The 27,094-nt window shown below is 46.9% G+C and overlaps 1 protein-coding gene across 1 annotated transcript in view; it reads right to left on the bottom strand.

The window, feature by feature from the left end:
- The window catches only part of CDK8 (cyclin dependent kinase 8), a 102,912-nt gene that overhangs the window by 50,987 nt on the left and 24,831 nt on the right, over positions 1–27,094 (bottom strand). The window contains exons 2-3 of the mRNA XM_088460282.1: positions 8,903–8,978; positions 1,073–1,183 (exon numbers count right to left, since the gene is read on the bottom strand). Coding sequence (XP_088316408.1) covers positions 1,073–1,183; positions 8,903–8,978 — 187 coding nt within the window. The remainder of the gene's footprint in view (positions 1–1,072; positions 1,184–8,902; positions 8,979–27,094) is intronic.

The raw sequence follows: 27,094 nt of genomic DNA on the forward strand, positions 1-27,094 counted from the left end.
TACCAAGTGTGTACTTTAGATAAGGCAGAGCTGAGGGTCTAAAGAAATTGGTAAAAGTATGTTTTTCTTCTGAGGTTCTATCACAACTATGCTTGGATGCGAAGCACAATGGGAGTAAGTGGGATTGGGCCAAGAGTGGAAGGACAAACACTGGGAGGGGGGAGGACCTTCTGTCTTATGGATTTCACACACGCAATTTTACATGAATTGTTTCCTCCCCTCACTTCATACTATTCTAAAAAACAAACAATCTAGAACCATAGAAAGACAGGACTTAAAGTTTAAATTAGTGACCATTCTGCATTGGGTTACATACTGTAGCACCTATGTTGAACTCTATGTATTGGTGATCTCCTCTTGACAACTACAGTAAACTAAAGGTGTGTGTCACCATTCCACTCGCCCTCCCCCCCCTCCCCCAAACACAGCGCTGGAGCGAGAGGCCGTTGCCGACAACCTAGTTCCAGCACTGGATGGAGAGTGGGATCTCACCTGATGCCATTTTTTGTGCCGTTTAAAAACAGCAGCTCATTGAAGTCATTCAGCAGTTGGGAAATAGTGACCATAGGTAATCTTACAAAACAAAATAGACATTGAAGTTTAAAAAAAAACTAATTCCATGACACGTCCCCATCAACACAGGTTTTACATTGGATTTGCTGACCGTTTATTTTCTGCGCAGGCATTTCTTCCTGAAGCCTTAGCGTTTATATATAGCTTATTTCTTTAGAATTTCCTGTCTTAGATTATTCCTCCTGCAATCACACCTCAAAGTGCTCAGATAAAGTGGCCGTACAGTATAATGTTGGAAAGGAGAGTCTGAGAGCATTAAAGTGCACTCATCATACACAGTGAATGCAGCTGTTCTGTGAGATGAACCAGTATGATTGAGCATGCAGTCTATCAATTCATTAAAAACTAGAATAATCACTGAGGTATTCCGTACCTCATGCCTCAGTGCAGTCACTAGATCCTACAGGAAAAAATATGGCTGACTAAATTGTTCAGCCCACAAAATTAGTGTCTGTTACTGTTTGATAATTAAAATAACAAAGAATAAAAAGGAACTTACCCATAAATCATGCTCTGCAAAATCAAATAGAAGATAGACCTTCCTGTCCGCATGAGAGAGAAAGACTTTTTGTAGAGAGATGACATTTGGATGTTTCAGCTCTCGTAGAAGCTAAAAGAAATAAATAGAAATAAGACCAAACAACAAGGTCATACAGAACCAGCACGGACCGTGGCGGCAAATACTGCAAAATGGTTTAACACACTTATAGGGGGTGACTCAATTGTTTTTGGGCGCACGTAGCTAACATTTCAAGTGAGGGGAGCTATTCAATTGTTTGTGCGACCAACCCTGTGCTGGTCGTGACTGCCACGCTGTCGTGCCCTAAATGCACAAGATTAGCGTAAAGCGGCTTCTCTTATGTGGAGTGCCAGTTGAGGCACCCAAAAGCCCGACTTTGGTTCAGTTTTTGGCTCGAACCATCTGCGATAAGTGATGGGCGCCCAAAACATTAAATTCCCCCCATAGAGAGATATATAAAATATGAGATATGGTAAGAACTTACCCTTGTTATCTCTATTTCTACGACGTCCATAGGGTTCCACAGGATACCTTGGGGTAAAGGTGATGACGTCAGGCATCGGGCACCATAGAGTTAAGTTTTCAGCCTCCCAGGATGCACTAGGGTCCCCCTCCTATACCCCGCCCCCGAGCCAAGGCATCTCAGTTACGTACCAAGCCATAGGCCGGAGGAGAAGGAAGAGAGAGAAAAAAGATCTGGACACACACAAGAATCACATTCTCACCAGAGGAAGACGGAAAAACCGGTGACCAGAGTAAAGCCCATCTGCAGCACAGGTGCAACAGGGCGGGAGTCCTGTGGAACCCTATGGACTTCGTAGAAATAGAGATAACAAGGGTAAGTTCTTACCATATCTCATTTTCTACATCAGGGTCCATAGGGTATCCACAGGATACCTTGGGGATGTCTCAAAGCAGTATCCTTCAAGGGTGTGGACGCTCCTGTGCTGAAAGGAGAATCCGCCGCCCGAAGGAAGCATCCTGAGAGGCAAAGGTGTCAAACGCGTAATACCTCACAAAGGTATGGACAGAGGACCACATGGCAGCCTTGCAGATCTGAACTGCAGAGGCACCACGTCGAGCTGCCCACGAAGGACCCACAGACCTAGTGGAATGAGCCCTCACAGAGGATGGAACCGGAAGGCCTTCATGAAGATAAGCTTCTGAAATTGCCATACGAATCGAACAAGCCAAAGTCTGCTTTGAAGCAGGCCAACCCTTTTTACGGAAGCCATAGAGGACAAACAAAGCGTCCGACTTCCTAAACGAAGAAGTGCGGTCAACATAAATCCTTAAGGCCCGCACAACGTCCAAAGTGGCCTCACCCACTGAAAGGTCGGGTGAGTTAAAAGCCGGCACAACGATTTCCTCGTTGATATGAAAACGAGAAACAACTTTTGGAAGAAATTCAGGGAGAGTGCGCAGCACTGCCATCTTCCCATAAAAAATCAGGAAAGGGGGTCTACGGGAGAGAGCCCCCAAGTCAGAAACACGTCTGGCTGAAGCGATGGCCAGAAGGAAAATTGTTTTAGCTGTCAGCCATTTAAGGTCCACTGAGCCCAGTGGTTCAAACGGCGGTCCCTGGAGAGCCCTCAGGACCACAGCTAAATCCCAAGGCGCCACCGATGGAACAAATGGCGGCTGAATTCGAAGAACACCTTGCATAAAGGTGCGCACATCAGGGATTGTAGCAATCCTACGATGGAACCAGACAGACAGGGCAGACACCTGCACCTTCAAAGAAGCAAGGCGAAGCCCATGGTCTAGTCCCGCCTGTAGGAAAGCCAACACTCTAGACAGACGGAACTCCCGAGGTGCACAATCTCTCGGCCGACACCACTGGAAGAACGTATGCCACACACGATGGTATATTCTTGCAGAAGATGGCTTCCGAGCTCTTAGCATAGTTCGTACTACAGAGCTGGAAAACCCCCTGGACCTTAACATGGCCGTCTCAACAGCCACGCCGTCAAAGACAGCAGAGTCAGGTCTGGGTGATGACAAGGACCCTGTGACAGTAGGTCCGAGAACCAATGAAGGTCTGAGAACCCTGAAGGTCTGAGAACCAATGCCGCCTGGGCCCTGCGGGAGCTATCAACAGGAGCGTCCCTCCTTCCTGTTTGAATTTCCGGATTACCTGTGGAAGAAGGGAAAATGAAGGAAAGAGATAAGCAAACCGGAACGTCCACTGGACGGACAGAGCATCCACCAGAGACGCCTTTTCGTCTCTTGTGCGAGACCCGTACACCGGAAACTTGTTGTTGTGCCATGACGCCATGAGGTCAATCTCTGAAAGACCCCACCTGTCCACCAGAAGTTGAAAGACGTCCTGGTGCAGAGACCACTCCCCCGGATGAACGTCCTGGCAACTGAGAAAGTCCACCTCCCAGTTGAGGACTCCCGGGATGAATACTGCTGATATGGCCGGGAGATTGCGCTCCGCCCAGACCAGGACCATGTCGAATACTGACACCATGGAGCCCAGTAACCTCATCGCCGAGTGTAGAGACACACGGCGACTCTGCCTTGCAGTTGAGGGTGCGCAGTTGTCTGCAGAGATCTTTTCCCCCGTCACAAAGATCCTCTGCTGACTGGAGTCCAATAAGGCTCCGAGGTGCATAATCCTCTGAGACGGGATCAGGGTGGACTTTTGCCAGTTTATTAACCAGCCGTGCCGTTGCAGTACTGCAATCGTCAGATCCAAGTGACGTAGAAGGAGCTCTGGAGACCCTGCTACCAACAATAGGTCGTCTAGGTACAGCAACATGCGGACTCCCTGCAGCCGCAGGAACACCGCCATGACCGCCATAACCTTGGTGAACACACGTGGTGCTGTCGCCAGGCCAAAAGGTAACGCCCGAAACTGAAAGTGATCGCTGCAGATTGCAAACCTGAGGAACTGTTGGTGACGCAAAAGAATAGGGACATGCAGGTAAGCGTCCTGTATGTCCAATGACACCATGTAATCCCCAGGTTCCAGCACCAGAATGATGGACCGCAGGGTCTCAATCCAAAACCGCGGCACCCGCAAGGACTTGTTGAGGGCCTTGAGGTTGAGAATCGGATGGTACGACCAATTGGGTTTATGCACCAAAAATAGATTGGAATAGAAACCCTGGCCCCTCTGGGAGAATGGAACAGGCACTATAACTCCAGCCTGGAGCATAGTGTGCAAAACCTTCCGTGGCTTTGTTCTGGTCTAAGGGAAGACCCGTGGTGAAGAATCGGGATGGGGGCCTGTGCTGAAAGGAGAGGGCATACCCGTGAGAAACCACCTTGTGAACCCAAGTGTCTGTCGTAGTTGCCGACCAATACTGGGCGAACTGCAGCAGGCAGCCTCTCACTTTGGCATCCCCCAAAGGGAGGCCCAGACCGTCAGGCCACAGGCTTGTCATCAGAATTAGGGGCCGGACGTCTGGTACTCCAGGCCTGTTTCCGGGGCTTAGCCGATTTCTTGGGGCCAGCCTGTCGGGAAAAGGACTGTGCTTTAGGCCTACCCTGGGCCCTATAAGGCCGAAAGGACGACGTACCCGAACTGGTAGGGACCGCATCAGACAGGAGACATGCAGACTTGGCTGCTGCCAGCGTGGCCACAATTTTGTCCAGATGCGGACCAAAGAGGACTTCTCCATTAAAGGGCAAATCTTCCAATCCCTTTTTGGAATCAGCGTCCGCCTTCCAGGATCGCAACCATAAGGTGCGACGAGCAGCAACCGCTGCCGAAGAAATCCGAGATGTGAGGGTACTAATATCCAAGGCCGCTTCATTGATGTAAGTGGCCGAATCCCGGAGATTGCCAATCCAAAGACGCCTCCAAACTATCAGCCCAGCGCTCCACAGCTCTGGCTACCCAACATACGGCCATAGCCGGTCTGGATGCCCCCCCCGCGAGGGAATAAATGGTCTTTAGGCAGATCTCCACCTTACGGTCCGTAGCATCCTTCAAGGAGGACATGGGCAATGTGGTACTTCGGACTAGACGTGTCACATGAGAATCCACCTGAGGAGGGGATTTCCACTTAGGAAAATAATTGTCCGCAAACGGGTAAGCCACCGCTAAGCGTCTTTGAGGCTGATACCGTTTACCAGGGTGTTTCCACGCCTCCTCTAAATGGTCTACTAACTGACCCAAAAGAGGAAACACTGTGGCGTCACCCTTAATATCCTTGAAAAAGGCATATTTGGACTTGGACACCGGAGGATCATCATCCTCAATAACTAAAGCTGTGCGGACTGCACGAATAAGGCCAGGAATATAAACCTTAGACTTAGCGTCCGACTCTTTAGTACGGAGAGGTTCTTTGTCAGAAAGATTCAGAATCTCCCCATCATCGGTCGTCACGTCATCATCCTCATAAGGAGCGGACAGAGACGCCACCGGCCGCTTGTGAGGCCGCAACACAGACTCCCCTTGTAACACGTCCGACAAATGCTGTACAGAGCTTGTCAGTGAATTAACCCACGCAGGCTGCTGATAGACCTGAGGAGGGGAAATAGGGAGACTGTGGGGTACCATCAGTTGTCTCGGGAACCCCTGCATGGATGACAACACCACTGACTGCTGGGACAATCCCATCTGTGAGAACGCAAGTTGCGGAGCTAACTGGCCCACTAGGGTTGTAAGCGCTTTGGCGAAACAAGCCCAGGGCGGTTCCTGTACCGGAGCCATGACAGTAAATTGGTCGCGCCAATAAAAACCACTGCCGACATAGCCCCTCCGCGTTACCCTCCCCCTCCGCTATTGGTACCTTGCACGTAGTACACAGAAGCTGGAGAGGAAATTCACTCTCCGACATGATGGTAAGTATGTGACCCCTCTCACTGATACTTGTTAGTATAGTGGGAGAACCACCCTGCAATCACTGCACCGCAAGGGCTTTAGCAGAAGAAGAGCCGGGACAGTGAAATGGCTGACAGTAGAAAGTGAAAGTACAGGCAGCAGATGCTAGCAGAAGTCAGATACAATGCAAAGAAATTAATCCCTGCACTATCAATGCTGATCCTCAACTACGCAGACACAGAGCCTGGTAGGACACAGCGTGGCATACACAGACCTGTTCCAACGGAGGAGAGGTATGCCAGGGGACTCAGACCACAATGCCACCGATCAGCAGCTTCCAGCAGCGTTCACCATGCTTCTGCAAAGATGGCCACCGAGGAGCAGAGAGGAGGCTGGCCTGGGGGAGGAGCGCTGCCACAGGGCCAATCGGCAGGTGCAGAGAGGGCTGTGTGCAGCGGGAGAGGCGCCGGCTGTGTACAGGGAAGACGCGCTCCCCTGGCATGCAATTAACCCCTGGGACGCCGCAGCGCTACCGCTCAGCTGTCCCAGAGGGGTAGTGGAAGCGCAGGTTGGTTACCTGGCTCCACGCTGCAGCCAGTCCCCAGGGAGCCCCCTGCCTGGGGACTCTGGACCATGTGTTCAGCGGGGACCCACCGCGGGACCCCGCTGCTTACCTGCTGCCCCCTTGAATCCGGGCCATGGTCCAAAACATCTGGGGTCACCGCTAGCTGTGACCCCAGATGCTTACCAGCATCCCCGGATCAGTACCGGTGTTCTGGTACCGGCGGGGGCTTAGGGAAGACAACATGGACGTCAGTAGTGACTGCTGTACTTCCAGATGGGCAGCCACAGCTGCCTTGAAGAAAACTTCAGGGGCTATCTTTAGCCCCCCTCTAAACAGGTGCTCCGACTCCGAGCCGGGCACCAACGAAACTGAGATGCCTTGGCTCGGGGGCGGGGTATAGGAGGGGGACCCTAATGCATCCTGGGAGGCTGAAACCTTAACTCTATGGTGCCCGATGCCTGACTTCATCACCTATACCCCAAGGTATCCTGTGGATACCCTATGGACCCTGATGTAGAAAATAGGTGTTTACTCATCACATGAATCCAATGTAAGCTGTCAGTAGGAGCTCACGTTACTACTTTGGAGAAGAGGAGGACACCTTTTTGCTAAGCCTTCTATTTAAGATTGCTTACACTAAATGTCACTAAAGCATGTGCCATGCCAAGCTGCATGTGAGCTTCCTCAGAAATGTTCAGGGCAATACAGTTTGGTGTGCAAGAACTGGCCTGCAGAGCCCTGACCTCAACCCATTCTAATACTTTTGGGACTATATGAAACGCGGACTGCAAACAAGGCCTTATGCTCTAACAGCAGTGCCGACCTCACTAATGTTTTGGACGGTGATCGCAAGAGCAGGTTACAAAACTAAGTGGAAAGCCTTCACAGAGGAGTGGAGGCTGTTAGGTCAGGAAAGGGGGAGGAGTACAACGCCATTTTAGTGCCCAAGATTTTGGAATGAGTTCTACATATGGATGTGTCCATATACTTTTGGACATGTAGTGTAAATGCTTAATTTCAGGGTTGAATGTCTGGGTCGCAGGGCACCAGTCAAATGCAAAATATAAAGCAGGAAAGTTGAACTTTTCAGTCTTTTACCACTTTAAGATTGAATGGTTCCCCCTCCCACAGTGCCTCATTTCAAGACAGGTATAACCGTTACTTTTCACGCAAGTAAAATTATAATTATTTTTCCCCTGGACGGATTAGGCTTCTTTTATTGGCATTAGGGAGGAAAATTACTCAAAAACATGACGAACATAATTCCCATAGCTACTAATAATTAAAATATTCAAATATTTAAACTAAAAATTAAATAGTACTGTAGGGCAGCGGTTATCAACTCCAGTCCTCAAGTACCATAAACACGTCATGTTTTCTGGATTTCTTTAATCATGCTCATGTGAGTTCATCTGTTTTGCTATTTTTTTTTTTTAATATTATGATTTTATTACTTTTCAACAGAACTTATTTCTCTCCCTTTGAGGAGACTGACTAGCAAGGGGAGGTTTTAATGCATCTCCATTGCACATTAACACCATTAGATGAAGTTTCATTTGGATCTAACGGCAGCTTAAATGTAAGGTTACAGTGGATCTAAGTGGTTACAGTGACCAGGGTGATTTAGACATGGCATACACAGCTGTTAGGTGTCCCCATCACACTGTGAATTCCTGATGTCTCAGTGGGATTCAGTTGAGATCCCAGATGTTGGAATGCCGGCGTGGGAATTCTGGCATCCCGACCACCAGCCACCCGACAATAAGTATTGGGGTTAGTAGGAGTGTTAGGCACTAGGGGAAGGAAGGGTTAGGATTAGGCTGCGGGGGGTTAGGTCTAGGCTGCGGGGAGGGAGGGTTAGGTTTAGGGGTACGGTACTTACCAGCAGGTGTCAGTATCCTAGCCAGTGTCGGGATGCCGGCGTTGGGATTCTGACCGCTGAAATCCTGAGCGCCGGCATCCCGTACCCAACCAGTCTCAGTTGATGCTTTGCACGTCCACATTCAGAACAGTGTAAACAGTACTGGGATATGCTTTGGTCACGTTATGGCAATCTGCGGAACGTGTGGTTACAGCTGTTGGCCTCATTTTTTTAAAAGAAAACATTAGGTTATAGACAGTCAATCTGATGTGAATGTACCAAGGCCAGTCAGGAAGTTACTATAAAAGCCACCGATATATACTTTCAGGAGCTTACAGGGACTGAAGGTATTTAATATAAGTGATAATGGGGAAATTATTTTCTGACACACAACAGACATTGCATGCAGTGATAACAGGACAACTTGCACTGGGCTAAACAACTAGTGCACAGTTTCTTATATGGAAACTTTTAAATCTATATTTGTGAATGTTGTTAGAAGTTCTTTTATGTTAGGCAACTTGTATTTCCAGGTTTTGTGGTCCTTTAAAAAGGTAAGAAAGGAAACGATTAACTATAAAAACGACACATAAACCTACTTACTGCAATTTCTCTGCATGCTGACATAGAGATCCCAGTACCTTCTATTTGTTTCAGTGCATAATCTCTGTCATCTTTCCTAAGACACAGTAAAAGAAAGGAGTTAGCATCTGGGCTACATTTGCAGACTGTTCTGTGGCAGGTCACAGTCAATCTATGCACGCTGAATTAGTTATTAACACCTCTGCCAAAAAGCCCACATAATGCCCAACCCACAGAACCCACAGTCTGAAAAGGCCGACTGGCCAACACTCGCAGCAACAGCAGTAAATCGAAACGCTAAAAGGAGAGAGGAAAAGTTACAAGCTGTGGTACTTATAATAGACCATGTTAATCCATACAGGTTTATTGCTATGGAAGACGTAGGCGATTCGTGGTTGGTAGATTTTATATCCTTTGTAAGCATGTTCTATGCGATTGTTAGCTAAACAAAACCACAGAGCCCCAAAATTGCAATGTTCAGATATGGCATACATGTCGCTCCATGGACCTGGTCATTAAGGCTTAATGATAACTGCCCCTACATAATATTATATATTGTAAGAAAACATTGACCCAAAAGGGTCATATTGTGTAAGAATCCCTAGTTGGTTTGTTTAGTTTTAATGATATATAGGCAACATTAGGCCGATCATGACTTCCTCTATTTTTTAGCCAGGGTGCAAACTAAACAAGATCCACTGACCTCACTTGTTCATACTGGGAGTTGGACATCTGATGACATATGAATGACGGTAAGAGATAGACAACCCCTGTGGAAGCCAGGACCCCAGAGAACCATTACAATGACCTCATTGATAATTGTGTCATACACATGTGGGCAATAACCAGCCACCCTGCACTTCAGGCACCACAGATGCCAGTAGACACACAGAATAGCAGCGGTGAAAAGGCTCATCTTACAGCCGTTTCCTGGGTAATATACGCTGCTACTGTATATTAGGCCAACAATCTGTTATTAGCCGTGATATTGGAGCATGTCGGCCTGACTTTAAAGAAAGTCTAGGAAAATCCAAAAATTCCGGTAGCCAAGGAACCTTAAAAAAAAAAAAAATAATGTACAGCTGGCACTGGGATGTAGTCTGGAACCCGACAGTCTAAATGCCATACTGCTTTATCTCGACAAGGGACAAATGACAGGCATCTAAATCTAGACACCTGTCATTTGCCCGACATCAGGAGATCGGCGCACGGCATCCGAATTGAGCGGATACCGGGCGCCGCAGCGGACAGCCGCAGGGGGGGGGGTCAGGGGGTGTGTTTGGTTAGATTTAGGACTCCCGGGAGGGGGGGGGGGGGGGGGAGACTTAGGGCTAGGCACCCCCCCCGGGAGGTTAGGGTTAGGCACCCCCCCCGGGAGGTTAGGGTTAGGCACCCCCCCCGGGAGACTTAGGTTTAGGCAGCGAGGAAGGGGGGGGGGGGTTAGGCACAGGGGGGGGGGGGGGAGGTTAGGGTTAGGCACTCCCAAGGAGGATTAGGGGGGTTAGGTTAGTAAATACTTACCTTTAGGACGATTGGGATTTCCTCCTTTGTCGGGCAGCCGCTGTCGGGAATTGAACCGCCGGCCATGCGGTCGGCGGTAATACATATCACACCCCTGGCACTTAGCTTGAAATAAGAGTAATATATCAGTGGATACACATATTCCATAGCTGCTTAATGTAGACTGGTCATGTACACAATAGAGGAATCCATCTTGTGGCTGAACCATTTTGCCCCTATCACATTGTTAGGAAGCAGTGACATAATTGCCTAATATTAATTACCTGACCCTGCTGTGGTGATAGGGGAACGTCATCTGCAGCTGTCGATATCGATAACCGCAGCTGAGTGAACAGTCAGTGCCACTGACCGTTCATACATTGGGTGGCGTATCTTGTAGATTGCTGCGAAAATAATGACAGTGGCACTTAGTACCACCCAACACCACATTAGTACATGGGGGAGAAGAGATATATGCGCACATGACGTGCACTGAAACCACCTATCTCCCTAACACCCGTTCATACATCTCCACCACAGTGTACTAGATCTGTCTGGCACAGAGATCTGACTAACCAACTCATGAATTCTAGATTACTTCATCCACCCCAGCCTAGAGTATGCATTATAGCCATAAGCACATTGTATAAAGTGGGGGTAAGGCAGCAAGCCCACGGAAAAAACACTGTGTAACCGATTAATAGAAGTTGCCATTTACCATATCCATATTCCATGGTTTTGTTTACCAGGCTGCTATTTATGATCCTATACAGTGCCATTGACTATCATAGCAACCAATGTCACATGATGTAGTTACCAGAGAGGCTTTGGAACACCCAGCTCTGCATGGAGACATCCTCTACCTCCATCTCGCCCCACATGACTTCCTGGTGGAGGCGGGGCCTATGGGCGGTTTAAAAATTTAAAAGATACACACTCAACCAAATACTTTCTCCAAAATTATTATAAGCTTACACTTCTATGGCAGCACCAGGTGTCTACAGCTTCATACAGGGGAAATTAAAATATATGAAACAATTCAATATAAAATAGGTTCAGACAAACAATACAGGGAGGAAAACAAAAACCCAAACAATGAGTTAATTCTACAAATGAGAGACTATAGATAATTGCAGCACTCCGTGACCCAGTGCCCTGAGAAGGGCAGACAGAGAGGGTGAGAGCTGACTGTGTGGGTGTAGCCGCCCTGGAGACAACGAAAGCGAAGAGTGAGAACCAAATGGGTTGAGGGCCTTGCTCGTGAGAGCTTACAGTCTAGGTGCAAAGATTCCCAAACTCAGTCATTACAGTCAAAGTTTTAAGGCTATCCATGCTTGAGTACAGGTGACTTAATTAGCACCTCAACCAATTTAATTTGACCATCTGGGCTCAAGCATGGATAACCTTGAAAGCTGGACTATAATGGTTTGGGAACCTCTGGTCTAGAGAATAGGGGTAAAACTGGGAACAAAGAAGGAGGCAAGTCAGAGGGCACAAGTTAAGAGTGTGACTGCGAGGAATGGTTAACAGTAGGGAGTATAATTTTACCACCATCCTATTGTGAAAGGAAATGAAAAACATTGTCATGAATATCAGCAAACACAAATATTGGCAAGTGCCAAGAGGGGATCCCTCATTCCAGCTAGAAATAAGAGGGGTGACTCTAGAGTCCACATTGTAGGGGGAGAGGGGCAGTGAAGTGAACATAGATCCCATGTGTGAAAATAAGGGGCTAGTCCCAGAGGTTCCTAAACATGGTCCTCAAGGCACCCTATCGGTCTAGGTTTTAAGGATAACCATGCTTGGACACAGGTGACTTAATTCGTACCTCAGTCTTGATTTAACCATCTGTGCTCAACCATGGATATCCTTAAAACCTGGATCTTTAGGGTGCCTAGAGGACAGAGTTTGGGAACCTCTGTGCTAGGTGCATCTTTCAATATGCATTAATGTCTCTAGGGGGTGGGAGGGGGGCTTTCATTTCGGCAAGATATGCCACCACCGGGCATCGAGCATATCAATTACAGTAGTGCTAGCAAAATGCAGGTTGATGGCAAGGCAAGGAAATGTGGAGATTCTTTCCATATACTCTGAAATACAAATTATTCATTGAAGTTTTATGGACATTATAAAATAACACTGTACGAAACCCATCCATGCTGATTACTAAACACAAAGTCATCTTTTACACGTTTCACATCACATAACACATGTGACTTGATCAAATGACTTGGAAAACCATTTCAAACTTGTAACAATGATCTACATTGCAGCTTTAGGTGACCCTTGAAAGAAAAATAAAGTACGACCTTTATTGAAATTAAATAGGATGCCAGTTATGTCAGTTTACTTTACCTGTACTAAAGTAAAGCCTCCATATACATTCCCTATTGTGTTTGGTGGCACAGATGCGAGACCAGTGACCCAAACCAGTAACCTATCTTCTTACCAGACAATAGACCTATGGATGGCAAGTTATGGTTTACTTATAAATAATCATGCAACATCGATTCAAAAGCTGGAGTCACTTGAAAAGTCATGTACGAAGTAGGTAACTACTAATTCTGCCAAAACCACACCTTTTGTCTTCACTTCAACAGATGACCCCACGTTACTCCAGTCTCCTGGACTTTGTCCAATCCCATTGTAAGCGATCACAGTGATAACACAATACAGCCAGGGCCAAAAGTATTGAAAATGACACAAGTATTGGTTTTCACAACGTTTGCTGCTTCAGTGTTTTTAGACCTTTTTGTCAGATGTTACTATGGTATACGGAAGTAAAATTACAAGCATTTCATAAGTGTCGAAGGATTTTATTGACAATTACATTAAGTTTATGCAAAGTCAATATTTGCAGTGTTGACCCTTCTTTTTCAAGACCTCTGCAATTCGCCCTGGCATGCTGTCAAATCAACTTCTGGGCCACATACTGACTGATGGCCGCCCATTCTTGCCTAATCAATGCTTGGAGTTTGTCAGAATTTGTGGGTTTTTGTTTGTCCACCCGTCTCTTGAGGATTGACCACAAGTTCTCAATGGGATTAAGGTCTGGGGAGTTTCCTGGCCATGGACCCAAAGTTAAAATTTTGTGTTCCCGGAGTCAGTTATCACTTTTGCCTTATGGCAAGGTGCTCGATCATGCTGGAAAAGCCATTGTTCGTCACCAAACTGTTCTTCAATGGTTGGAAGAAGTTGCTCTTGGAGGATGTTTTGGTACCATTCTTTATTCATGGCTGTGAGTGAGCCCACTCCCTTGGCTGAGAAAAAACCCTACACATGAATGGTCAACGAATGCTTTACAGCCCCCCACAAAAGACTGACCAGACAGTAGCAGAGATAGGAGCTCCCAGTCATCTGTGTCCCTCAGCCACGAGTGGCACCCAGCAGTCAGTGGTGTGTACACTCAGTCACACACACTCTGCTGAGGTAGAGCAGCGAGTGGAGGCAGGACAGCAACGCGGGGTGCGTGTCCTATGAGGTCACAACGCCACATCTTATAGGTCACAACCCGGGCAGCGTCTGAACTACCTAGAAGAGCCCAGCGCTACCTAGGCTATGTGTTAAACTTGCAGCGGGTGCCCACTGGCAGGCATCTCCTGTGGCACACATGAGGACTGCTCGCAGCAGTGTGATAAACACTCTTCTAGAATAAAGGGAGAAAAAAAAAGAATCTATAAAATAATTCCTGGCAAAGAAAGGTTTCTCTCTGGATAGGAAATGCCTCTGATCTTCCTACAGAAGATAAAAGCAGCCCAAATATACCCAGACTGGCTGCTATTAAAAAGGCACAGTAATTTAAAATAGACTAGCCCCCCTCCAATCCTAGTTTCCGTTGGCAACCCTCTCTATATATTGTAGCTGTCACAAAGTGAAGCCTTCAGTAGAGACATCCTACAGTAGTAGAAAATAAACTAAACCTATATTTCATATTGAAAAGCTACAATAAGCAATGACATGATATGATCTACTTGGCACAAAGCAGGTTTTCTTGCTTGGTTTTATTCTGAGACAATCTAGACATCTCTGTCCCACAAACTTCCTGCGTCAGAGATGCCAGACAGATTGGTCTGAAGTCAGACTGGAAACATACAAATATATAAGGGCCTCAATTTTCCTATTGTGTAGCCAAAATCAAATTACAGCTTTCATCCTTTAACCAACTAAGGGCCAATGCAAAATTGTAACTGGAGCCAAAGTCACAAGGTTATTAACGTCAACAGCCCCCCCCCCATCTCACATTCTATACTTGTCTTATATGACCGTAACGATATGCGTTTATGATGCCGGCAGTCGCTATGCCGACAGCCGGCATCTCCACTACAGAATCCCGGCGAGGGTTAATTAACCTACGCCGGGAGACCGGCGCCCGGCACCCCGATCGAAGGGATGCCGGGCGCCGAGCACGGGCAGCCGCCGTAGGGTTAGGTTTAGGGTTCCGGGGGGTTGGGTGGGGGGTGACTTAGGGTTAGGCACCCCTCCCGGAGGTTAGGTTTAGGCTAGGGGGGGGGAATCTTAGTGTTAGGCACGGCACCCCCCCCCTCCCCCTTAGGTTTAGATGGCGGGGAAAGGTGGTGTTAGGTTTAGGCACTTAGAGGGGAGAGGTTAGGGTTAGGCACCCTGAAGGAGGGTTAGGTGGTAGATTAGGTTAGATAATACTTATCTTTCGCACAATCAGGATTTCCTTCCACGTTGGGCTGGCGCTTCCGGGATTTGAATGCGGCCAGCGGTGTAACATATGTATTCCGACAGGAACACGTAGGTTACAACCAATACAGGCGGGTGCACCGACATCTACACTATGGCTGGAATAGAATTTAGATTAGTTGGCTAGAAAAGCCACCCCAATTTTACCGTGTAGCCACATACAGTCACGTGAGAGCAATTTCTGTGGCCTATACACAAAACATGACCTGGTGGCGACATTTGAGAAAGTCATATTCTCTTCTCTGCTTGCTTATAGATTTTCTCCTGTGATATCAGTAGGAGTTATACATACTCAGCATACTGCAGCTTGTCAATTGACCAGAGCACAGTTTGGTCAGTGTACCTTAGTATGACCAATTTGTCATTTGACCAGAGCACCGATTGGCCATTGTACTTCTGCACACTGCGAAATGTCATGTGTCCTAAGCACCGCCTGGTCAGTAGACCTCAGCATCATCTTTATCCAGAGCATGGATTGGTCAATGTATTGCACACATTACTCACACAGGCTGCAATAAGTGAGAAAATCAGAACATATGCAGTTACCAGGAAATTGAGAATCCCCAAAACCTCGGATTGCCCAGGAATCAGACCACCTGTGCGGAGGGGGTTTCCTAGGAAAGTTTGTCAACGACTGGGCAAAAAGGAGAAACAGTATGTTTATGTGGTCGGAGCCACAAAATAGCAAGAAGTGCCCGCACATCATCCTTTACTGAGCTACACTAAATGGTTACACAAACATCAACAAAAACATAAATGGCATAGGTCAGCTAGATGCCAAAGGATGGCCATTACAAATCTAGAACATGCAAACTACAGACAGACCGTCCAATCGGTTCATTTTAAAGTGTTATAATTAGGTACAAACTTCTTGAGTCCTTTTAGAGAAAAGGGCTATATAAATTATTAGTCCAAGAGACTATGTTTCGTTGCCCATCAACTCTACACCTACAAGAATGACTTATGAGGAGCCAAGTTGATCCAAAACAAACACCAAAATATAAAATAGTGCAAATCCGTAAAACAAACACAGAAGACGTTTCTAAATTGAGAAAAAGAGTCTTACAACTACTCTTTTTTTTTTTTTGTAAATGTAACTATGCAATTCTCAAGTTTTAGTACATTGCCATAAAACAGGGGCAGGAAACCTGTGGCACTCCAGCTGCTGTGAAACTACACAGTCCAGCCTGCCATAGTTTTGCTGTCAAGACATGCTAAAATGGGGGCAAGGCATGCTAGGCATTGTAGTTCCACAGCTGTGGTGCCAGAGGTTGCCTACCCCTGCCATAAATTATTTAAAACACACACACACACACACACACACACTAGCCATCGTAAATATTTGAGTGTATACAATGCTCTTATCTAGCTCACCACAAGTTTTTGTCCTCTGTTATTCAGCTACTTTAGGCAAACCGCTCCCTCTTGTGTAATTACATTGAGGTTACTGACAGGATGGTTGAGGTGCTGCATGCTTTACTAGTTGTGCAAGTATTATATTGCTTCAGGACTCCAAAAAGGTGCCTACACACTTAGTGATATTTTACACGATTTGCCCGATTCCGACACATCGTGACGACAAATCGTGTAAAATATGCCCAAATCATGTGTCCACGCACGATCACGATGCGCGTCCCCGCAGGTTGTACATCGCATCTTCAGATCTGCCGCGCTGTAGGGTAGATCTGACAATCTCAGTCACGATGCGATGGAATAGTTAGGAGGCACGATAGATCGTTTGTCGCATTGGACAGTTTTTAACACCAAATCGTGCCCACGACTGCCGGGGAGCTGCTGGGGAGAGTTCAAGGGGAAATCGGACACAATATGGCATCGTGACCACATCGCCAAGTGTGTAGGCACCTTAAGAGTCCAAATCCCCCCTCCCTTTCCCCGTTGCTCTAAAGACTGGAAAGGAGGGCCTCTCCAGTCATGTGCAAGCGTGCAATCTCATGCTGCTGATGGGCACAGGTAAAGCAGGCTGTTGATGGAGACCATGCACAGCCAGGAGAGTACAGAGCACATTTTCAGGAGCTAATATTTATTACAAGTCACTTAATTAGTTCACATTTAATATTCCTATCACCCCTCAAAGTAACCATCCTAATTGTGCCTCATGTGTCAGTGATGTCACTAGTTGCTAGGCAGCATGCTCAGAGAAAGGAGTGCCCACGTGTGTGCAGCTTATAGGGGCACTTTACTTTAGCTCAAAAGGATGTGGAAAAAAAACAGCATTAAAAGTCATTACTATATATCAACGGTAGAATGGTTTATAAGGCTTTTTGCTCTATTACTCCTCTGCAGGTAGCCGGGATGTTATACCCCTTTCACACTTGCTGCAATAACCCGGGTTACTGTGCAGTGCGAAAGGGCCAGGTTGAAATAAGCCCATTTCAACCCTGGTAACGAGCAGTGGGGAACACATGTTCACCACGGCCCGAGGTGCAGTGTGAACGGGTAACCCAGGTTGATGCGACCCGGGTCCTGTTCACTGCATAGAAAGTGGTGGCGCTTGGACAGTGGCTCGGCACGTGATGGCGGTGACGTCATTGACCCAGCAATAAACCGCGTTGGGCCGCCAGTCTGAAAGGGGACCCAGCCTGGTCTCACCCAGGATGTACGCGTGAACAAAATCTCTGGTGTGACCCGGCAACACAATGTGAATGGGTTATTAGAGGGAAGGGTTTTTCTATAAACAGGCAGACAATGACTGATAACCTTATAGGACTCGCACTGCAGAAACGTATGGAATGGTGGATTCGTACACAAGGATGGGGCCCGTGATCCTACAGCAACTCATAGTGTGGGCTGGTTGTCTGGGGGTTAATGCTCTACTTTTTAACTGCAGTACAATGAATAATATTCTGCATATATGAAAACAAATGTTGAGGTTTAGTTGACCATTTAGAACAGGCGCAATGTAGGTTAGACCGATGCTGCTCATTCAGACCCGCTCGCTACCGATGGTATGCAGTGTGCGTGCATTGTGTGCATACATCAGTGAAAGTTCACAATGCATAGACAGCCCAGCAGAGTGAGTGATAGGGGAAGCAGTTTGTAGGTGGTAACGGGCTGGCCATTAAAAACGGGGGAGTGGAGGTGCAAACGCAGGTGTGCCTGAGCATCTCATCGGCGTTATAGAGGTGTGCATAATTATAGGACAGCATCATAGTACACGTCACCTGGCTTGGTTTTACACTGAAGTGCTCGCAGTGCTTGTGGCAGGGTATGGTCAACCTCAAGCGCTGCAATAGCATCCGATGTACCGATGGTTGCATCATTTCCTGGACATGACGTGCACAAGTGGGCGTCTTAAAGCAGGCTGGTGGGTGTCTGCATACACTATGTGATCGTTCTCTAAGAAATACTGGGCGCGCTAATGCTTTGCTGTGCGATAGCACTGCCTACGCAATTTGCATACACATCGCTCTGAATCAGGCCCTCAGACCTCAAAGCACACTAACAGTGCAAGTTCTAAAGGCTATCCATGCTTGGGAACAGGTTGTTAGATAAAAATCATTGAGACACTAATTGAGACGACACCTTTGCTCAAACATATCATCCTTAAAACCTGGACTCTTATGCCAGACACACGCTGACTATCTTTCCTATCCTGCTGAATTGCTATTGTTCAGTGTATGTACATGAACGATAATCGCTCAACGCTGAAAAATGACAAAGGACAGTAGTGATCGGTGTATTTAATTTTCCAGCACATTCATTCAATCTTCCAGACCAGTCATTCTCAAACTGGGCCCTCTGGACCCCAAACAGTTCACATTTTCCAGGTCACCTATCAGGTGCACAGGTGTATTCATTACTTACAGAGACATTTTAAAAGATCCTCAGGTGGTGCTAATTATGTCACCTGTGATTCTGTGAGGAGACCTGGAAAACATGCAGTGTTTGGGGTCCTGAGTTCATTTAGTGTACTTAACTTCATAAAGAGAAGTTCTTCAGCATAGGGAGTCACTGTAAAACCATTTGAGTCGCTCAGCCTGGAGTACTATATGATATACAGTATATGCAATTGACAACGCTGTTAGGGCGAATAAATTATTTCTTCTCACACCCTCCTGACCGCCACAGGTCGAAACGCGTTGGTCCTGGATGCCTGCACAGACTAGTGACCAAGAACAGAGACACCCTCGTGTATGATTGACCCCTTAGGAGATTCCGGAATATCCAGAGTCCGGATACCTAGGGGTCCCAGTGCGCTCTCACTGGGTATGTGCCCTGTATATTTTATCCATACCACATATGCACCCCGACTACTGTACCTATTGATTTGAGGGTGAATGTATGTGCAATGTATATGAATTTATGTGAGATTTAGTGTATTTGTATTGTGGGATTAGAAACACATTTTAATTTGAATTATTTTCCCTTAATGAAGGGGTTATTTATGACGTGAACCATTGTTTTTAATAAATACGTAGTGTTTTAATATTTATTCTCTAGTTGTCATTTGAATATATAGCACTTTATACATATTTATGTTTTGTATACTCAGCACTTTGGTGGGATTTGTTCACTATTGGTCCAGAATTGGTGATAGGACCTCAACTCATTCCCCAATAGCTGCAGAGTTTTTTGGCGCCTAGTGTGTCACAATTCCTCTCTTTGGGCGCATGTAAATGCCAGCCCAGTTGCGACATCAGACACGATGGATCGTGCAGACTATATGCAGAACAGATGTAAAATAGAACTTTCTTGAAGGGTCTTTAGTTCAGGAACTTTCTGAGACAATGTCCTCAATTGGCTTTACCTACCAATATAAATCTCTACCACATAAATATGAATTATGGTACCAAACATTAACATAAGTCTGACTATGTACCAAATACTGCATAAACACACACCTTTCTATGTGTTAAAATGAGCTTCAAAACACTTAAAATTAATTTTGAGCTACACATTGCTCTAAGACCAAGAACATTTAATTATGGAATGTACTAGTGATGAGACGTTAGCAAAACGTTATTTAAGCATGAAAATGCTGATCTTAAGGCCCCCATACATCAGAGATGGATTGCAGCAATCGTGCAATTTGCAATCGATTGTGTATAAAAATCTGAAATGTATGGGCTTCACAGATCGCAGATTCCAACCAAAAAGTGATTGGAATTGTTAAATCAGATTGTCCAACATGTTGGATTTCACAGATGGATTGGGGCTGTAGATTGCTAGTGTATGGCCATGATCATCAGATTTGCAGACAGTTACCAGTAAAATGATGGGCCTTTCAAGATTGTCCGATCTGTGTTTTCTGCAATCGATCTGCAAATCACTGAAAAAGATCTGTAATGTATGGGCGAAGATTGCTTGATTGGGAAATCCTAAGATCGGGCAATAAATCTTCAAATTGTTCAATTGTGGTTTTCAGATTGCTGATGTATGGGGGCCTTAACAGTAGTGATTAGAACAAGGGGCCCGTGTGCAGTCCTCCTCCTCTCTCTCCGGCGGCCGCAGTGCACTGAGCGCAGCGGTAGAATCTGGGCACTAGTCTGTGCCCAGAGTCTACAGCGCATGCTTAGGTCACTGGGAAAATGGCATGGCAGCCATTTTCCTGGTGTTTTCCATACTGCGCATGTGCAAAACGCCGGGAAAATGGCCACGCAAGCCATTTTCCAGGTGTTTTTTTACAGCACTGACACCAACGCCAACGTAGGACTCCGAAGTGGTGATGTATAATATGAGTGCAGGGTGTGGGCCCCCATGGACCCATGTGTACCGCACACCCTGCACCCATTATAGATACGTCCCTGGTTTAGGACTCAAGGTTACTTAGATGTATAATGTCTATTAGAAATAAAAATAATGCACGTTCACAGTGACAACGAAAAAGTGTATAAACCAAACTAGCACCCAGACAACATCAATACATAGGACGACACTAGTTGTTTGGATGGATTGGGCATAGTGGGTGCACATTAGGCTCTTCTGCTCCCACTGTCATGCAGAGTAATGATGTGTTATGTTTAGAGGGACTACTAACTCAGAGCTTCCCAAACTCCACCATTACAGTCCAGGTTTTATGGATATCCATGCCTGAGCACAGGTGACTTACTTAGTACCTCAGTCAATTTGATTTAGCCATCTACTCAAGCATGAACATCCTTAAAACCTGGACTGTAATGGCGGAGTTTGGGAAGCTCTGTATTAAATAGTCAAATGGATCCTGCATAGTTTCTTGTTCAAAGAATGTTTGTAACTACTAAAATGGGAGCTGCACAGTCGACTTGTCTAATGGGTTCTACATAAAGTACTAAAGTCAGTGCTGCATTATATACTGGATACACATGAGAGGTTTACTTGACGCTGTTATTATACATGCGAAGTCTACTTGATGCTGCATTGTATACTGGTTACATATGAGTCTACTTGATGCTGTATGTGTTTACCGGTCATATGGGACATCTACTAGATGTAGCATTGCATACTGGCAATATGGGAGGTCTGCTTGAGACACTGCATGTATTCTGGCTACATGTGGGTCTATAAAACCACAGAAAAAGTTACTCTCTACAAGAACCACTGACTTATGTATATATGAGAAGTGTACTTTGTCCAAGGCAAACATGTTCTTATAATATTTATACACAGGAATTAAAAAAAAAACACAAAATAATATATTGCTGCCAAGAAACATGAGGTCTTCTCTGGATAATCAATTTTGTTATCATTTATCACATTGCAAAGTTCACGGAGAATGCTGAGGACATAGTGATCACTGATCCCTATGACTATACAAGCATATTGGTCAGACAGTAGTGGAAACAAGACATTGGGGGCGTGTGGGGGTGGAGGAGGTTATAGACATTGGGGGGGGGGGGGGGGGGGGGAAGATATAGGAAATAATACACACATGCCTGACATTTAAATACTAACCTGTGTACGAATGCCAGGTGATGTTTACACAGGGAGTAGTATTAAATGTGAATATCATATTTACCAGTGACTTCCTTCCGTTCGCATTACAAATTTGTTTAGATTTCACTACATTTTCCTACTGACTATGTCAATTAATGTTTGCCAAGTACCTATGATTCTAACAAACATTAGCAAGCTCCTTTTAAAGCATATAAACATTATCCAGCCGCCCCAGGTGACTATGCTTGGTGCTAAATGTAGCAGGCTGACATACCTCTGTACAACCAAAGCCTATACTGCTCTCAGTACATTAGCCAGTTCCACCTGCCTGAATATGTCCAACTAAAATTACAATTGTGCAGTCATTTGAAAATGGACATTACTGTCAAGCGTAAATTAAAGTCTACGGGTGAATTCAATTGTTTTAACGCGGCTGCAGCTCCCGTCTATAGTAACAGGAAATATTAAAGTATTTGTGCCGCTGGTTAGGATTGCCGCGGGTGCCAATTATTTCTTCTCGCCCTCCCCCCACTGAGACGGTGAGCAGAAATCCGCCCAAAAACGGGCTTTTGGGTGCACAGTAGATTGTACAGGTTTAGTCGCTTTACGTGGCTAATCCCAGTGCATGTGGGCGCGACGTGATAAGTAATGAGCGCCCACGGCACTCACGCCCAACGGCAAAACAACTGAATATGACACGTCTGGCGCCCATTATGGGTACCCAAAAACAACTGAATTCCCCCTTAGGCAATGCTTTTAGTGTTCATAATCATTAACACTTGGTAAAATAGGGATATGTACGGGATGCTGGCACTCGGGATCCCGACCAGGTTACAATCCCGACCCATCTAGGTAAGGAACCCTAACCACCAAGACTACCCTCCCCCACCCCGATGCCTAAGCTCCCCGCACCTGTCGAAGCCGGATGGTTGGCTGAGACCTAAATTGTAAAATTAAAATCTGCATGGCGCCATTTTATGTTGCCCCTGACAACGAAATCTTGCGTCCTCAGCCTGAAACCATTGTGTGCGATGCTAATATGCTATCTACTATTAGCATCGTGCGATTACATTGCTACCGCATATTGCTAAAAATATGAGATATGGTAAGAACTTACCCTTGTTATCTCTATTTCTACGAAGTCCATAGGGTTCCACAGGATACCTTGGGGGTATAGGCGATGGCGGCAGACATCCAGGCACCACAGAGTTAAATTTTCAGCCTCCCAGGATGCACTGGGGTCCCTCTCCTATACCCCGCCCCCGAGCCTCAGGCCACTCAGTTTCGTAACAAGCCATAGGCCGAAGCAGGAGCAAAAAAGAGAGAGAAGACAGTCTGGAACACACAATAATCACATTCTCACCAGAAGGAGACGGAGAAACCGGTGACCAGATCAAAGCCCATCTGCAGCACAGGTGCGACAGGGCGGGAGTCCTGTGGAACCCTATGGACTTCGTAGAAATAGAGATAACAAGGGTAAGTTCTTACCATATCTCATATTTTCTACTTCAGGGTCCATAGGGTATCCACAGGATACCTTGGGGATGTCCCAAAGCAGTATCCTTTAAGGGTGGGGACGCTCCTGTGCTGTAAGGAGAATCCGCCGCCGAAAGGAAGCATCCTGAGAGGCGAAGGCATCAAAAGCATAATACCTTACCAAAAATATGGACAGATGACCACGTGGCTGCCAATCACCGCTGAAGCGCCACGTCGAGCTGTCCACGAAGGACCCACAGACCTAGTGGAAGAGCTTTAATAGAGGATGGAACAGGAAGACCTGTGAATCCATCCTGCCAAAGTTAGCGTAGTGGCAGGCCAACCCTTTTTATGGAAACCAGAAAGGACAAAACCGAGAGTCTGATTTCCTAAATGGACTGGTACGGTCAACTTAAATTCTTAGCGCCCGTACCACAGCCAAATAGGCCTCACCAGCAGACAGGACTGGGGAAGTAAAGGCAAGCACTGCCCTGTTCCTAGGAAAGATGAGAAAAAGGGAGGTCTACATGATAGAGCCTCCCATTCTGAGATCCTACTGGCCAAATTAAGAGCCAGAAGGAATACAGTCCTAGCCGTGAGCCCAGTGTATCAAATGGCGGTCCTCAGAGAGCCCTAAGGACCACAACCAAATCCCAAGGAGCCACAGGTGGAACAAAGGGATGCTGAATATAACGTACACCCTGCACAAAGGTGCGGACATCAGGAAGAGTAGCAATCCTACACTGAAACCATACTAACAGGGCAGAAACCTGCACCTTGAGGTAAGCAAGGCGAAGACCATTATCTAAGCCCACCTGTAGGAAAGCCAACCTCTGGATATCCGGAATACCCGAGGAGCCTAGCCTCTAGGGCGACACCTGAAAAAAAGTATACCATACCTAATGGTAAATTCTTGCAGATAAAAACTTCCGAGCTCTTAGCATGGACAGAGCCCCTGTTAACTATAGAGCTGGAAAAACTCCTAGACCTTAAGAGGGCAGTCTCCACCACAGACAACCCAGGTCTGGGGATCAGCCAGGATCCTGAGACAACAGGTCCGGGCGTAGAGGCAACAGCATCGGAGTGTTAACTGAGAGGCTCCGAAGATCTGAGTAATAGTGCCATCTGGCCTACGCTGGAGCTATCAGCAGGAGCGTGCCTCCTTCTTGCTATTACTGGAGGAAGAAGGGATAACGGAGGGACGAGGTACACAACTTGGAAGGTCCACTGGACCTGCCTACGTCTATCAGAAGAGTCTCATCTCTGAAAGGCTCCACTTGTTCACCAGAAGATTGAACACCTCCTGATAAAGAGGACATTTCCCTGAATGCACGTCTTGACGGCTGAGAAAGCCTGCTTTCCATCTGAGGATTCCTGAATGAACACTGCCGATGACGGCAGGGATATAGCCTTCCACCCAAGCCAGAATTCGGGACACCACTGTTAGTGTCGCCTGACTTCAGGAACCTCCTAGGTGGTTTACATAAGCCATCATGATGGCGTTGTCAGACTGTACCTGCACGGTATTTCCGTGGAGGACCTGTCCTGCATGCTGGAGAACCCCGAATACTGCTCAGAGTTCTCAGATGTTTATGGGAAGCGCAAAAACTACTGGTGTCCACCTGCCCTGGAACAAGTGTGGACCCGTCATGCTTCCCAGCCACGGATACTGGCGTCCGTCGTCAGAAGGACCCTGTCCGCAATCCCAAAGGGGGTGCCCCTTGTTTAGGTGAGCTTTCTGCAGCCACCAGGCCAGAGAGAGACAAACCTCCGGGGAAAGCCTATTGACTTTATCCTATGGGGCAACACATCCCATCCGGAATAGGATCAAATTCTTTAGAGTGAAGCTGGGTACTCTCCACCATGTCGAACAGCGACATCCTGGAACCCATGAACCACATTGCCAAGTGAATAGACACTCGGCGACTCTGCAGGCAACTGCGTACCTTTGTGATTGAGGAAAAGATCTCTGCATTACAGGCAAAGATCCTCAGATGTTGGGATATGGAGCATCCTCTGTGAAGAATCAGAGAGGACCATTTCCAGTTTATCAGTCAGCCCTAACGTAGCAACACAGATATTGTCCGTTGCATATGGCACTGAAGTATCTCTGGAGACCGTGTAACAACAGGAGGTCACTCGGATAGGGTAACAAGCGGACCCCCTGCCTCCGCAGGTGGGCTACCATAACTACCATGACCCTGGTAAACCGTGAGGCGCGGAGGCCAGACCAAGGGGCAATGCCAGAAACTGGAAATGCTTATTGACCACTGCAAACCTGAGGAACACTGGTGTGCTAAGAAAAGAGGGATATTCAGGTAGTCACCCTGAAAATATCCAACGACACCACAAAATTCCCAGGCTCCATTGAATGATGGAATGCAGGGTCCCCCTCCCGAACCAAGGAACCCTTAAGAATTTGTTGAAGGATTCAAGGTTGAGAATTGTCCTGGTAAGACCCATTGGGTGTCTGTACCAGAAAGAGGATGGAGTAATACCTTGTTCCCCTTTGGGGCAACGGAATAGGTACTATAACTCCTGCCTGGAGCATAGAGTGTAACACCCTCAAAAATTACAGGGCCTAGTCCTGAATTGACAGAAGACCTGTAACGAAAAACCTTCTGGGAGGCTTTTACCGGGAGGAAAAGACATACCTTCAAGAAAATACTTCTTACCCCAGTGTCCGTGGTGGTCACACACCAGCACTGGGCGAACTGGAGAAGCCGGCCTCCAACTCTGGGGGCTCCCGAGAGGAGGCCCGTCCCGTGAGGCTGAAGGCTTATAGTCCAACTTGGGAGTAGGACGTCTTGTACTCCAAGCCTGTTCTTATGGCTGAGCAGATTTCCTGGCTACTGACTGTCTTGGAAAGCTGTATTTTAGACTTTCCCTGGCCTCACAGGGCCGAAAAGACAAAGTCCCAGACCCTGATGGGACTGTAGCTGATGGCAGACACGCAGACGTAGCTGCTGCCTTCAGGGCCACAATTGCGTCCAGACGAGGGCCAAACAGGACTTGTCCCGTAAAAGGCAAAGCATTCCAAATGGAATCTGCGTCCGCTTTCCAAGAGCGCAACCACAGGGAGCGGCAAGCCGCTACTGCTGCCGAGGAGATTCTGGAAAGGAGTAGGCTATATGTAAGACCGTCTCATTATGAACGTGGCAAAGTCTCTGAGAATTTGCCACTATCCACCTGCTCTGCTGGAGAGTCAGTGTGCAGAGATCCAGTTACCTACTCAGTGTTCCATGGCTCTGGCCCCCCAGCACACGGCCATAGCCGGCCTGGAAGCCCCTCCAGCAAGGGAATATTGGATTTTAGATATATTTGCACCTTGCAATCTGGAACCTCCTTCAAAGAGGACCTGGAGGGCATGGGCAACGTAGCACTCCTCACTAAGCGTGTAACATGAGAATCTACCCGTAAAGGTAACTCCCATTCGGAAATGTAATTATCCGCAAAAGGGGTATGCAAAAGGTCAACCGTTTTTGAGGCTGGAACCGCTTACCCGGATTTTCCACGCCTCCTCTAAAATGATCCACCTGACCAGATAGAGGAATTACAGTGACAACACCCTTATCCTTAAAGAAGGCATATTTGGATTTAGCCACGGGGGATATGTAATAACCAAAGCCGCACGGACTGCCCGTAGAAGGCCAGGTA

This window comes from Taudactylus pleione, unplaced genomic scaffold, assembly GCF_031769625.1.
Source record: "Taudactylus pleione unplaced genomic scaffold, aTauple2 ptg000043l, whole genome shotgun sequence".
NCBI classification, from domain to species: domain Eukaryota; kingdom Metazoa; phylum Chordata; class Amphibia; order Anura; family Myobatrachidae; genus Taudactylus; species Taudactylus pleione.